The following is a 16343-nucleotide window of genomic DNA, read 5'->3' as shown; positions in this document are numbered from 1 at the left end:
TTAAAAATATATGAAAACTTGATTTTAAATTTCTTAATGGTAAAACTTTTAAAAAAGACCTCAAGTTTTGTAATTATTTAGTTTAGAAAATGTTAAACTTTTATCTTAATTAAAAACCACTTATATTTAAAAATAGTAATCTAAAAGTTTTTGTTTTGTACTAAAGCTGTTCTTTTCTAAAAGTTGATAGTTTTTCAAGCTAATCGGCATATTAAAAGAATTTAAATGGGACACAGCTTGAGTAGGGCCGACTCTACTTGGTACACAAGTCAGGCCCCAGTCAAGTCTAAAAGAAAGAAAAGAAAGAGTAAGAAGGGGAAAAGTAATGGGATAAAAAAGACTTCCGATGATCTTTACAAGAAGGCGCTGGTCGAGGACTACAACCAGTGGCTAAGAAATCTTCCTCCCACCGACAATGACATCATAAAAGAGCAGGAGCGAATCAAAGCAAAAGAAAAAGACCAGACTTTGATGAGAAAAGTAAGAGTTATTTACCAGCTTGTCATTTATATTGTAACTATCTTTTGGTGTAAGTTTGACAAGGCTATACGCTTTAGGCAAATGAAAAAAAAACATCTTTTCTTTAATAATATTCGTTTTTTCACTTTATTTTTGTTGATAGTTTGTCCATCTTAGTATTTAAATTCAGACGATTGATTATAACAACTTTGTCTACTTAACACGTAGTTGCCTGTATACTTCTCCAACTACAAAAGTATTTTCAGAAAAAATCTATTTAAAGGGTATATACTAAAAAGTTTCATTAACTTCAATTGTTAAACTGAATTTATAAATGTAGTGTAAGCTCTTTCAAAATGTTTTTTAAATTTGAACTGATTTTTAAACATATTTTTTTAACTTAAACAAACTAAGTAGCTTTATATTTTGAATTTGAAAAGGTTTAAGAAATGGTTTTAGAGTAAACATTAATATGCTACACTCAATAAGTTTTATTTTTAATAAAACTAAAGTTGCTGGTCTTAAACAACAGAGTTTTTAGGTTAAAAACTTGTTGTGGTCGAAAGACCATCGTAAGAACGCTGTGATATGGCCGGACACGAATCCCGACGATGATCTGACCGTGGTGCCGAGGATTCAACTCTCCTTCCAAGACGATCCGTATTACAAACAGAACCTGCCTGAATACGATAGGTAGGCAACAACTTAAAACTATTTCACGTTATATAAAGGAACAAGAAAGTGTTTAGTTCAGTAATTTTTCTTTGACCTACCTTTTTTCAAAGTGTTAAACTTTACTAAAGTTAGTACTTAATGTTTGTTTTTAAAGTTTGAAGCTTATAAACAATTTGTATAACAAAAGTCAGTCAACAGTTTTTTTTAATTAGAATAGAACTAGTTTTGAAAACCCCTTATTTCAATAAATTGGTATTGTTATAAATATTATGTAGACAAAGTTAATGAAAATAATAATAAAAGTATTCTGTTGTATATTTTGTACCGCTAATTATTTTATAACGGTAAAGTTAATGAAATTTCTAAGAATATTTAATATTATCAGTTTTCGATTAATAAATGTTTTTGCGTGTAAGCTATCTATACAAAACTTTTTCTAGTACATTCATCATTTTTATTTTGTATCTAGAACTTCATGGGATTATTACTACAATGATGGATTTCAAATCGGAGGCTCATACAGCCCTTCAGAAAAGGAAAGCTACAGACAAGTATCTTTTTCTTTAATTTTTAAATTAATAACGTTTTAACAAAAAATATATAAAATCAGGGAATGGAATACTCGGCACCTTTGACAAGAAGCTTAGGGACACAAACCACGCCTCCGAGAAGTTTGTTTGTTGTTTCTTTTCTTTCAATCTAATTTTGCTTTACAATATCTATTTTAGATTGTTTATGTGTTGATATATTTTAAACACAGGAAAAACCTGTAAAGTATATAAAATCTGTAATTTTTTGGGAACTGAAGTTACTTTTTTAATTTTGTTTTAAATGATTAACATTCACTTATAGAGAATAAATGCTGGTGTTGTGTAATAGAAAATACTTTAAAATATTATTTTTATAATTTTTTTTTACGCTAAGATTATAACTAATCTAGAATATTTACATGATAGCTAGTGAAGTTTTTTTTGAATGCATAAACTACAAATACAAGTTTATGAACAAAAACTTGTTATAAACTTGTCAGACACAAACTCGCTTGACACTCTGAGCACGTCAAGAAGCTCGCCGAGACACAAGTCTCATCACAGGAGTGACAGGAGCGACGTGAGAAGTCAAAACAACAGCTCGAGCTCATTACACGAAGGTGGGGATTTTAAATTCGATCGCTAAATATAATTTTAATAGTTCTTGTTTGTTTTCAATGACTTGAGTTGATCGGCACAGTTTTATGTTGAATTTGTTTACCATTTTATATGGTTAAAAATCCTAGAAAACTTTTGATGAAATGGCTGAATTTAAAAAACATGGTTTACATCAGATAGATTTCTTAGTGATATAACTTATCATAATCAACGTTTACACCACTAAAAATTTGACTGAAAGTTATTATAAGTTTTGTTTCGTTTCAAACTCTATTAAACTGGTTATTTTTATTTTGTTTATTAGAAAGCAACAGCAAGCTTAATAAAACAACAAGTAACAATAACTATAAGTTTATTTTGGAAAGTATACACGTTTACAAAACAACACCTTTTTGTAAAACTTAAAAGTACTAAAGCATATTTTACCACCAAACCACATATCAAAAACTAACCCAGATTTAAAGCCGAAGCCCAGAAGCAGCCAGAAGGACCGGCTCGAGATCAACCACTACCACCACCAGAGGCGCCACAGCGCGGGCGAGTACGAAGAGGGACTTTCCCCGTCCGCGGCCAGAAAGAAGCGGCACGAGGGACACGGGCGGAGAAGGAAGAAGAAGACCTCTAGCGGCAACCGAACGAGCGACTACGAGAGCGGGAGCATCCGCAGGAGGGAGCAAAGGAGAAAGGGGAGCGGGAGGTCGAAAATGGGCTACGACAATTTCGTGATGAAGGAGATCAGCCACCAGGGCGGTTTGGCGCAGCAGCAGGATCCTAGAAACCGTTTGTGGCGGAAAAACGAGGTAATAAGAAAAAACAAGGATGCATTTTTTTATAAAATATATAATTTTGAGTGTAATCTTTTTTTTTCAAACATTAAAGCTAAAAGGTTTAACTATTGAAAATATAATACAGACATTAAAGTGAATTTAAACTTTATTTTACTTTCATACTTTGTCTTCTTTACGTACCTGAATCATATAAAGCATAAACATGTAATCATTAGTTCACTAACTTGTTAGAATGCTACACTAAACAATCAAAGCTAGTTTTTGTAATAAATTTTTGTTAAAGTTTTAATTTATTTTTATCTTCTAGTTTCACCATTTTATTCACTTTTATTTTTAACTAAAGTTCGCTGGTCAATACATGGACGAGGGAAAATATGAAGAATTTCCGTACGAGGTGCCGACGACGATAAGATCAACAAGGTCCAGCAACAACGAAGAAGTCGTTGACAAATACTCACATTCGAGTCAAGGTTTCGTTTGTCAATATTTAAAAGTTTATTACGTTCAATGAAGAATGTGTTTTTTATTTCATGCTGTTTTGCAGGTGTACCCAACGTCTTTTCAATTTGTCATTTTTAAATTGTTAGTACTTTTATTTCTATAAACATCGTTTTTTGTTGCTGCAAAAGTATTTCAAAATGAGTAATGAATAGTTGTAATTCAATGCTTTATAAAACAATTTGGTATTTTTTTCTTGTTTAAACGTTCAGTTTTCATTAGATACTATTAGCTAGTTTCAAGAAACTATTTTGTAAAACCTGTTTTAATTATGAATAAACAAAAAATGATAATTGGTAAAATTCTAAATTTAAGACTGCTAACATGTTAAAAAAATAAACAACTAATACATTTTGGATTTTTTATGTCAACTGTTAAAATTATATACATATCAATTAAAATATTTGAAGTTAATGTATACTTTTGACACTTAGTACCAGAGTTACCATTGAAGATCCGTTTGATTAAAAAAAACACTTGGACATCAAGTTTTTAGTTAAACAAAACAATACTTTTTTAAGTATTCATTACTCAGAGTTCTTTGTTTCTGGAAAACCTGCTTAGTACTGTTGTTGCTCTAGCAAGTAAGAAAACAAAAAAATCCATGATAACGTCAATAACAAGCAATCTCATTAAACTTCAGAGGTTAGTTTCGGGAGCAACGGAGCTTACTACGAGAGGAAGCGGCACAAGGCGAGGAAGCACAGAAAATCTTCCTCCTCGATCATGGAGATCCCCACTCGGAAGGCACTCGACCTGGACATTGAGAAGATGGTCATCAGCACCATCCAGAACAAACTGGGCGGCGCGGACTCGAATGCGGAAGGGGGAAACCCCGACACGAGTGAGGAAGAAGTTCGGATGAGGGTGGAGCAGCAAATTGCGAAATTGTTGGCAGACTTCATCAAGGAGAACAGCGGTGGTGGAGACGCGCAAGATCAAATATTGTGAATGTTGAATATATATGTTTTTTTACAGTAAAAGTTTGATTTCGCATGATTTTTTTTTAAAGTTTAGTTTATTTTTTATTTCAAGTTTTATTCAAAAGTAATCAAAATGTTTTGCACTACGAATGCATATAAGAGTATGTAAACTCTTTTAAAACGACCTACATTTTAAAATTGTTTTTATAAGTTATTTATTAAAATAATCCTTATAAAATAATTGGTACAAAAACTTAAATAGTAAGTATAACTTTGTATGTATATTTCTTTTATGACTAAAATAATCACATAAAATTCTTACAGCATAAAAAATCATCATTATAACTTAAAGAAATATTGACAGTTCTTATTTATAGTCAGTAAAATAATGCAACAAAATGCATTGTGAGTAATAACATTTTATACTATAACGAGCTATAACTTTTAAACTATAACCTTTTATGAGCTTTTTAGTTAATTTTGTACTTAAAAATGCTTTGAATTATTTCATATTATTAACTGCATTAAAGTTGTTTTTTGAAACCACTTTACGTTTGTTGTTCACAGCTACTTTTTAGTCTTAACAAATAAAGTTTATAAGACTAAAATATATTAATAAGTTGTTTGATATTTTTTTCTTTTGTTGTTATAACTCTAAACTAGCGCATTATTTGTTTAAATTACCACTTAAAATATTGATAAAAACCACAGCAAGAAAATAAAACTTTTATTTACTTAAAGAATGGGAAACACTTTATTTTGTTCTTTTTATTGTTTTGAAAGCTTCGTAAGTTGTAATCAGCTAATCAATCTTTGAACTTGAGGTATTAGCTTTAAATAATTTAGAACTTAAATTAATGTTTTTTAGTTCGGTCAATCCTCGTGGTGTATAAAGTATTTTTTTATTTTAAGCAGTTAAAGCATTAGCTTTTAAGGTTTTTAAGAAAAAAAAGCGTAAGACTGATTGTTTTTAAATTAACAAAAAAATTATAGTTTTAAAATTAAATTTTTAGGAAAATTGTCAACAATAACCATTTTGCTACTGTTTTATAGTATTTAAGGTTCCTAGATCAGATTGAGTATTCATACATTTTTTATTAGGTCTTCAAAATTAAATAAAATTTTTATTTTAATTTCTATAAACACAGTTATAAAAATAAGAATTTAATAACTGGTTTATTTTTGTTTTTTGAAAGTTGTATGAAATGTATGATGCAAAAAAGTGTTGAACTTTAAAGAGTTGAATTTTTTTTTTTAATTTCTAGTTGTTATAAAACCTAAGTATGAGTTTATCAAATGAAATAGACCGTTGCATAAATGTAATTTGTTTTAGTTTCATTTGAAAAAATGTCATAATAAACTTAAACAGCGTCTTTTTATTATAAGTTTTTTTTACACGTCTTATCAAATTTGCAAACTACTTCAAGTAACGTTTTTTTTGGAAACTATTCTTAACCTTTAGAAAGTATATAGAAACATGTAAATATCTAAGTAAATGCGAACAACTTTTTTGCTTAGTAATTTTTGGGAATTTTTAAATTTTAATATAACTCTACCTTATTGTGATTTCTTTTAAAATAAATTAACTTTTTAATTGAACTATTCCAGTTAGTTTTTAACATTAACTAGTTTAAAAAGCAAATTTGGTTTACTTTTAAACTATCAATAACTAAACTAATTTTTTTAAATAACAAAATCTACAAACAATTTTGAAAAAGTGAAACACAAAGTGTGCAGTGCAAATAATCAAAATCCTTTGAAGAACTTGTAAAATTTTTTAGCAACAATTTTTAGTTTTTGGTATCAAATAATACAAGGTTTAAAAGTAAATTAATGTTTTGTTTACCTTATTTAAAATCTAAATGAAATAAATATTCGGTTAATTATATTCAAAAAATTTAAAAGTCTACTATTAAAAAATAAGTTGTTTAAAGTAAAAAGAAAACTTGTAGTTTTGAAATTAGTTTTTATAAAAATACAAAACAATTTTATTATGAGTTTAATTTTAAAAATATTTTTTTACTATTTGTCGCTTTCTTTTGATAAAATAGTAATTATTTTGTATAAAAACTATTTAGACTAAAATACATTTAGTAGAGAGTAAATAATTTTTTATTTGTTTTTAATTTTAATTACCAACTAAAAGAGACTAATTGGCATTAAGAATAGAAACATACTGCCCGCAAGGTGAAAATGATTTGCCCCCAGTGCTTACAAAAATTAAAAGGAATCCGTCCGACCTGCGAGCTTGTAAATCTGGCCAGCTAAACTAGTTTTCAAAGTTGACATACTAAATATTCTTGACTTGAAATGAACAACAATAAAAAAAAGATATATACTTATACAACTGAATATTTTTTGTGAACTAAATAAAATTAAAACATTCCTGTCAGTACGCCAAGGACTAAAATGTCCCACCCACCGACGAGAAACTTTGCCCTTGCCTAATTTAAAATTTGTCATTGTGTTGTCAGTTGTGCTGTAAAAATAATAATTTCAATTGCCAAGAACCTGGTAGTTAAAAAAAAAAAGCAAAACAAAATTAAACCTAATGATCAGGCTAATATGCATGTTTGCTGAGTCAGCAAGTTTTTTTAAAGCTTTTTGATTTTTTATATACCTTTATCCCTAACCCACCTTGTCAAAAAATATTAAAAATTAATCGAAAAATAGTTTTATTAAGTAAAATAAAAAAAAAAACAAAAAAAGATTTTATTTTTGCCGACTCAGCAAATATGAGTGACTGTTATAGTCACGACTGAGCTTTAAGTTTAATAGCCAAGTTTAACTTTTTCTATTACAGAACATTTTGAATACTGAAAAAAAAATGGTTGGCGCTACATACAGAATGTGAAACTTCCAAATATGCACCTTCAACCCAGCAAAAAGTAGTTACCTTCAGGTTTAGTAGGAAATGTTCTCTTTTCATAATGCATAACAGCTAAAACACGTTTATTTATAAAAAAATACACTCTTATCTAATTTAGACATCTTTTTCCAAAAAATTGTGATATTTACACTTGCATTAATTGTAAAAATAGGTTGGCCATTTGAACTAGAGCCATAAAATAATTGGTATTTAAAAGTTTAGTCAAAAAATTTTTAACACTTTTTACATTAAAAGTAATAAAACTTGCATTATGAAAAAAATATATATATTAAGAGTACAGAGTTCTTGAATGATTTGATTTTTTGCTGCACATATGGATTGGTTGGTTTTGGTTACTAAGTATTTTTTTCAGCAAGGACTAACAACCTTGTTTTAAAAACCTTGACAAAGGTCAGAAAATCCAGATTTTTTAAATTTGCAAACTTGCATAATGTGTAAAGTTTCACCTTAAATTATTTACTTTCTACAGCTTTGAAAATCAAAGAAATATAAAACAACTATCATAACAAGTTAATTAATATAATTTTTAAGACTTATTTTTTTAGATTATTAAGTAGAAAACATACTCTGTCTAGTTTAAACTTTGAAAAGAAAAAGACTAAGTGCAATTCGTCCTCAGGATAAGTGTGGCCTAGGATGTACATTTAACAGGGTTGACATACACTCAGAAAACTCAGGGAATTTTCAAGTTATAGAAAATCTCAGGGAAACTGAGGGAATTTTGATTCTTTTTTTAACTCAAAGAAAATTAAGGCAGATTTGGTATTTTAAAAAAATCTCAGGGAAATTTTTTTCTAGGTTTAGAATGAGACTTAGTTAATCCAGTTTCAATATTTTGTTCAAAAAAGTTAATTTTACTTATTTTTAAGTGCTTGTTTATAAAATTTTTTAAACTTGTGGCTAGTTCTTCAATATTCTTAGAACTAACATTGTAATTTTTAAATAAATAATCAGTTTTTTAAGGATTAAAAAAAAAGAAACTTAGGGAAACTCAGGGAAGATTTTTGACTCAAAGAGTGGCAACCCTGTATAATAAAAACTAAACAACAAATAATGCAGTATAAGCATGTTCAACCTTTCTATTATAAAAATTACAAATATGTGTTTTTGCTTGTGAGTAGACTACTGTTTATTTTATTAGTATTGCATTACATATTTTATCTCATTTGTATGTTTTTAGATTTGAAGTTGAATTAAAAAGTACTGTTGCCTGCAAAAAACTTAATCCTTTTAAAGTGGTAAGCAAATTAATTTTATTCAGTAAATTTGGCTTTTTCTGTATTAACAGCTTCTGACTCTTGTTTTAAAAAATAACGCCATTTTACAAAAATTGACATTGTCTATTATATTAAAGCTTGAAGGATTAAGTTCATGTTTGTTTTAATGAAATATACAAATTTCAATTAATTTTTGTAAAAAGTTTCCAATGCAAACATCTGGACCACAATTTTTTATTTTTAACTTTCTGTAAAATTTAGAAATTCACTAAAATCTGTCTTCATCTTCACTTTTTGGGCTAGAGACCCCAAATATTTAGGAAACATTCCTTTTATAGGTTAAAAAACTTTATATGTTATGATTAAAAAAAAAAAGTTATATACTAAAACAAAAAAATGGGTAATTTTTTAAATAAAATTTTATTTTTTTAAATTAAAAAGGTTCAACACATTGAATTAATTTCAATATTAGTAATGGACTTAAAGTAAAAGTTTTAAGAATTTTTGTTAAAAATGAAGGAGAAAATAGATTTTTAGGGGTAGCTTTAGAATTGTGCAAATCATTAGCATAATGTAGCAAACCATTTGCATGTTTGCTGAGTCAGGAATTTTTTTTAAAGATTTTATTTATTAATAACCTTATCTCTAACCCACCTTACCCAAACATAACAAAAATAAATCAAAAAGTTAAGGTTCAATAAATAAAATAAAAAATAACATAAACATTTTATTTGCTGACTCATCAAACATTATTTGCTACATTGTGCTAATGATTTGCACAGTTCTCAAGCCACCCAATTTTTAGTCAAGTCTAAAATGGTCTTTGTTGCGGTTTTAGTTTGTGCCCTCCATAAAGAACCTATTGCTGCCTCCAACTTTGACCTGCTATATCTCGTAAATTATTTGAAATTTTTAAATCTGTAAAAAGCATCTTGTAGCTTAGTTAAGAGTCTATAAAATAAGTTCAAAATAAGTTCAAAATGTTTACCCCCTATGCCCTTAATTTCTAAGTTAATTCAATTTTTTGTGTTTATTTTATTATTGTTTTCATATTTTTTGGTACTTTCATGGTTGCCACACACTCAGGTTACTCAAGATAACACGGAATTTTTTGAAAATATCACAATGACTCAGTTCAGCTCTCAATAACTGAGGATATTTTGAGTTTTGTTTTAAAGTCAGACTGACTCAGGATAGTTTTGTTTGTTATAAAAAGCTCAGGTTAGTTTTAAGTTTTTTTAAATCTCAGGACAGTTTTATATATATTTTTTGAATGTGATTTAGTTTATTAATATTTTGTTATTTTATAACTTATTTTGTTAAAAAAATTGTTTAAAAAAAATTGATAGTTAGAATTTGTTTTCAAAGAAATTGAAAAAAATCAGGATGATTCAGGACAGTATAAGGTGACTAGGACAGTGTTTTGACTCAAAGAGCAGCAACTCTGCTCAAGCTTGACTAACAGTTATTTTTTTATTTTTTGCTCATACTATCTTTTTTCAATTGTTTAATAAACTCAGTCTAGCTTTATGTAACTCAGACTGGCTGGCTTTTAGTCTCAAAGGCAACCCTGTGATTAGCACGAGGTTTTTATACACCTGGTAGAATTTAAAGTGATTAAAAAATTCTTAAATTACCTGGTAGAGTAATTAATAGCAAAATACAAACAAGAATGCCTGCGTTATTTCAAAAGTTGTTTTAAGTATTAAATACTATTGTTGCTTACTATTTATGTAAAATTACTATTGTTGTTAATGTAAAAAAATATCTTTAAAACTCATTTTGGAAAATGGTACCGTTTTTTTAATACTGTTTAAAAAAAATAAATATTTTTAACCAACATGATACTTATGTAGGATGTTATCAAGAGTTACTACTTAAGCATTCTATTTTATGGTTTCTTCTGATATATTACCTTTTTTATAACCTGGTATTTTAGAAAGTGTTATATTTAACTTTTTCATTAACTTAAAAACATTGATAAGACTAAAAAGTTGAGGAGTTATTTATTTTGTTTTAAACTGTTGACAGTTACTTGAGCTCTGGTTCCTAAATATTCTAAAAGCTTAGGAAAGAGTAAACCAAAGAAAATACTTCTTGACAATAGTTTTCTTGATTGACTTATATCCAAAAACTTAACTACTCTTGTACTTGCTAGTACAGTGCCTATTCACTTATCCCGACACGTTGGGCAAGATTTTTCTGTAAACATGTTCGGATAAATAAAATTCTGGATAAGTACAAAAAATCAATCTTTTCATATAATAATATAACTGCTGCATATAGTGCAATGCATAATACAAGTGTTATGGTAAAAACAATAACATAGTAATTGTGAGTAACATAGTAATATATAATAAATAATAAAAGCTAAATTTTAGGTTAATTAGATTAATTGTTTTTAAGGTAGAAAAACATCAGACTTACTAACCCTCTGCAACTATATACCTTTTTTGAAGGTCAAGCAGGTAAAATTTGTAATTCCACCTGCCCTAACTATTAGTTTTAAAAAAAGATCAATTTCTGTTTAATAGAAATTATAAATAATTTTATCTTTGAAAACAAAGAATAGTGTAAACCTATATCTCTTTATGAAAAAAACTTTTTAAACAAAAAAAAAAACGATATAAAGATAAACAAAAAACTTTGACTAAGTTTAAGTTAGTTTAACGGAAACATATCACTCCTAACAAACTAGTTTTTATTGGAAGTTTTACTAAATAAGAAAGAATAGACGTCTGTAGATTAATAAAATCTTTATTTAAAATATTAGCTAATACTTTATCAGAGTACTGAAAATACTGAGTTAAAGATATGATAAGTTATGTTAATTTTAAAAAACAAGAGAGTTGATTTTTCAGTTTAAACAGCTCTTACACTTAAATTGATTTGTGTTTTTGAGAACTTTATAGTTTCCATAAACATTTTCAAGTTTTTGGTAACACTGATTGCATAAGCATTAAATCTGATAAATTTATAATTGATCAGTTTACTTTTTGTCATGCAAAGTTTTAGTTTCTCAATAAGCTGTTGTTCATTAAAGAAACTGAATGAAAAAAAAAATATATTATAACTTAAGTGCAAAGGAAAAAATTAATATAGAATAAGATAGTTCTTCAAAAACAAGTTCTTGGAGAGGAATCAGTTTTTAGTTTATAAGATAAGATTTGTTCAAACTTTTTCATAGCTAAGTAATCTAAAATATGTGGTTCATACTAAGTATGTGTAAAAATATGTTGTGATAAAAACATAGGTGGCAATAGATAGCATATACTTTTATTTGTGATTACAAAAGTATAAGAAAAACAAAGTTTACAAAAATAGTACATTGTAATTTAATAAGTTGCACATTATTACCAGAACTCAGTTATGATTTAATATTAAAAAACCTAATTGTATAAACAATTTATTAGGTTGCAACTGTATAAAATGTTTATCTTTTCAAATTGTTTGTTATATTGAATTATTACAAAATAAATATTTTTACTGCAGATTTCTAAAATAAATACTTCTAGTATGTATTCATCAATTACTTCTAAAAGTTATATTGTTGTTAGTAAAAAAAACAGCAAGTCAGGGTTGCTACACTCTCCAGATAATTTAAGCTAGTTGAACTTTTTTTTTACATTTGACTCAGGTTTGTTTGAATTTTTATTGTATAACTCAGACTATTTTTTACAGAAGGCAATATATTTTTTTAAAATTTCTGACTCTAATCGTTTTTTCTTCTAATTTTCTAATAAACTCAGACTAGTTTGATTAAATTCAGGTTTGTTTTTTGGTCTCTAAGAGTAGGAACCCTGTTTTTTTAAACAAATATTGAAAATTCAATAAATTTAGTAAAGATAATGTATTCAGGGTTGTCACCAACTTAGACTAGTTTTGATTTTTGAAAAATGCCAGCTAACTCAGGCTAGTTCAAAGGATTTAGAACTACTCGGGACGCTTTTTGTTAAAACTTAAAAGAGATTGAGTAAATTAAATTTAAGATCTCCTGTAAATTGTGCCTATAACCTTTTTTGCTTTTCATTTTAAACCCTAGAGTATTTGGTGCAAATTTCAAAGTTTGGTTTTACAGACAGCAGTTTTATCTTTTACTGGCCAGATTTTGGTAAAAATTTGGAGTCCATACGTCACCCACTTCTACTTTGAATACTAACATATTTGATGATCCATGAACTATAAAGTTTAATTATAAAACTGTCTTTATTAAACTATTGACAGCTTAAAGTTAGCTTGTATGTATCAGTTGGTGCATATCAGTTGTGTATATCAGTGGGTAAAATAAAATAGTAGTACAATGTGAATGCAGAAATTTTACACTTTGTATATCTATGATCTCAGATTGCAACAGTTATGATTATTAAGCTTATACCTTCTCAAAATGGTAACAATAGCTTATATTTGTTTCTAGCAATCTTAAAATTAATATAACTGGGAGTATTCTACCAGAGTCATGATATCCTTCCCATAAGTTTAAAAGTCATAGTATAGCATCAAACTATCTAAATAAAATTTAACAACAAATATGTTTACCTGAGATGCTTAATGATAAATTTCAATCTTGAGTCAATTTTTCTGCTAGGTTTTATTAAAGCTGGTTTATTAGTGCATATTTTACAAATATTATCTTTTTCCATCTGGAAAATATTCAAAGTAAAATTTTTGAACACACAAGTAATACATTTTAAAACAGCAATCTGTATAAATTTCAACAGTAAATTATAAACAATTTAACTGTTTTTCAAACTAGATTAAAAAGTGTAACTAAGATTTTTTTCTTATGTTTTTTCTTAAACATGAATAATAAATATGCCGTGTAATAGGGTTGTATTTTACCACCATATTATAACTAGTATGACTTCTTTTACACTTATAGAAACTAAACTGTAAAGTAATGTTCCATATATAGTTTTTTATTTTTTAAATTTATTAAATTTTGTCAAAAATAAATAAATTTTATACTATTTTATTGTAAAATGAATAAAATTAATAAGTTTTTACTGTTTTGAAATAGCTATTGGTTGCTAAACATAGTTATTTTTGCTTTGAAAGTTGCAACCCTTGTATGTTATATACACTGTAAGGTAATAAAAAGTGTTTAAGAAAATAGCTTACTTATAAAAATATTACAACTATCATTTAAAACTTACAGATATCCATAGTTTTTTTTAACATTTTATCATTTATTATTTTATTTGTAAAATTTAACTAATTTAAAATTTAAATAGCAGTGTAAATACAAAAAGTTAGTCAATGGATAGTTTTACTGAAATCTTAAAACCACCTTTAAAAGTTGAAGAAATAAAAAAGTTAAATTGGAATCGTTTAAGTGACAAAGAAAAGTTAGAAATTAAGCTTAGAGGCAGACCAACACCAGAAATTAAACTAGTTCAGAGTTGTTCTGCAAATGGCAGAAAGTTTTGCAGAAGGTTCAATAAAAAGTATTTAGAAACATGTTCATGGCTGTGTTCTAGTGACGTTACAAACTCTTTATATTGTTTTCCATGTCTCTTATGTGGCACTGATTCTAAAAAAATTTCAAAATTTACAAGTGAAGAAGGATTTAAAAGTCTGTCCAAAATTAGTGTGCAAACTAAACTTCACTCTCAAAATGCTGGTCACATGAGAAACTGTGCACAGTTAAAATTATTAGGAAGTTCTGAGGTTGGTAAATTAGTAACTGTATGGATTCAAAAAAGCTGTTATTTTTCAAACAACTTACCAATACTAAATGAAGTTGTCAGTGCAGTTTTTTTCATGGCACATTGTGAGCTACCTTTTAAAAGAGAAGATTGTTATGAAAATACTGAGACCAAAGATGTATATTTAGGATATTTAGAAGAAGCTGCTGAAAGATGTCCGGAACTTAAAAGTCATATGGTGAAAAATATTGGCCCTAAGTTAACTTCTCCTTTAAATAAAATCTTGGACAGTGTATTTACAGTGTATCGTGACAAAATAAGTTTAGAAGTTTCTAATGCTGATTATTTAAGTGTTGTTTTTGCTGAAAACAAAGACATAAGAGGTCAAACTCAAATAGTCATAAACCTAAAGTATATAAATAATACCACGTTTAAAGCAGTTAAAAGATTTTGGGGGTGTTTTAACCTGAATTTTACTACCGAAGAAGAATTTTTAAATTGCTTGCATTTTGAGTTGTATAAAATCTTGCAAAATAAAACAGAAAAACTCATATCTCAAACATTTGTTGAAACCAGATCTGTGTTAAAAAAGCATATTCAGTCACAAATTAAATTGACCTACCCCAATGCATACTACAATGATCCTGAATCTCCTGGAAAAGACCACTTATTTGTTGCAGTTCTATTTAACAAAGAGTTTTATAACAGTTCTTCAAAATATAAGCTTCATGACGTGTTTTCATATGTTTCTGATTTATATCCTTCAGTAAATCCTACAGTTTTAATATCAGAATTGCATGTGTACTATGAAAATTCAAAGCTGTATGAAACTTCTTTTGAACTACTTTTACCTAAACTGATAGAAAATGACTTAGTAGATACATTCAAGGAAATGGTTAAATTACTAAAAATTTTAGTCACAGTTATAACAGATTCATCTTATGTTGAAAAAAGTCTTTCAACAATTAATCGTATACAAGCTAGTTCCAAAATTTATTTGAACATTGAAAGACTAAATGCACTATACATACTTTCTCTAGAGAAAGTTTTAATTAAAGAACGGACAGAAGATGGTAAATTAGATTTTAAAAATAAAGTAGTAGAAGATTATTGTGCAAAAGATAAAAAGCAGTCTGACATTTTTAATAGTGCTAAAGAATCATAGAGTTTTTTATTTTGATAAATTTTTAGATAAATAGTTTGTTTAAAAATATATTATTTCTTTGATTATTCTTTACTAAATATTACTTCATACAAACAAGTTTTTTACTGCAGAATTACACATATTCAAATAAAATAAACTTTGCCAATGTATTTTTATTATTACTGATTTAAGAGTAAAAGTTTGTTTTAAAATTTAGAATTTGATTTAAAAGTATTAAAAACATTTTATCTGAAATTACTGTTTAGTTAATAGATAATGTTAAAATAAAATAGATGTGTTGTATAGTCATAGATTGTCAAAAGTTAATCATGTATAAAATATCCTACTTAATATCTTATTACTTCTCAAATAATTCTTTACCTTAAATTTGCTATGATTCAACACTTATGAAAATAAAAATTAAACTGTTTAAAATAGTAGTAGCAAATCACTTAAGAATGAAACTATAAAAGTACTTGAAATCATGCAATATTTACATGTTGTATAGTTAATTGTTATTATTGACGTTTTTATTTGTATGAAGCTCAATTTTATGTTGTATAGGCAAAATGTGATTAGGATCATTCTAGGATTTTTTTGTCTTTCTTCAAAACTTTTCATTATAACTTAGTTCTATGAACAAGGAGTATAGAAAAAATAATTTGAAAGTATAACTATCTGATAAGCTATTCATAATTTTTGATATATCCTTAGTTGTTGATAATGATAAAATGAGACTAAAATAACTCTACCACAGTTGAATATGATGTCTTCCAAGTCTTATCAATAGAACTATTTTATTTATTTTCATAATTAAAATTTTAAACTAAAAGATAAAACTTAAGTATTAAAAACTTGTTAAGTAGGTTTTTTCCATGTATACATCAAGATTAATTTTTTCTTTGAGCCAACAAAACTGGAGACAACATTTTCACAATGCAAATCTTTTCAGCCCA

At 27.1% G+C, this 16343-nt stretch overlaps 1 protein-coding gene across 1 annotated transcript; it reads left to right on the top strand.

Annotated features, from left to right (window-relative positions):
- The first annotated feature begins 225 nt into the window (after positions 1-225).
- LOC145833246 (uncharacterized) lies at positions 226-4671 on the top strand. The gene is made up of 8 exons (XM_082940438.1): positions 226-480; positions 1001-1152; positions 1604-1685; positions 1745-1805; positions 2165-2284; positions 2739-3082; positions 3414-3540; positions 4212-4671. Exons 1-8 carry the CDS (start codon positions 226-228, stop codon positions 4517-4519), a joined length of 1449 nt encoding a protein of 482 aa, XP_082796564.1. The 3' UTR covers positions 4520-4671.
- The last annotated feature ends 11672 nt before the right edge of the window (positions 4672-16343 follow it).

The sequence above is a fragment of the Thalia democratica genome, chromosome 4, assembly GCF_965202585.1.
Source record: "Thalia democratica chromosome 4, ktThaDemo2.hap1.1, whole genome shotgun sequence".
NCBI classification, from domain to species: Eukaryota; Metazoa; Chordata; class Thaliacea; order Salpida; family Salpidae; genus Thalia; species Thalia democratica.
This window is presented reverse-complemented; position numbering and strand designations above follow the sequence as displayed.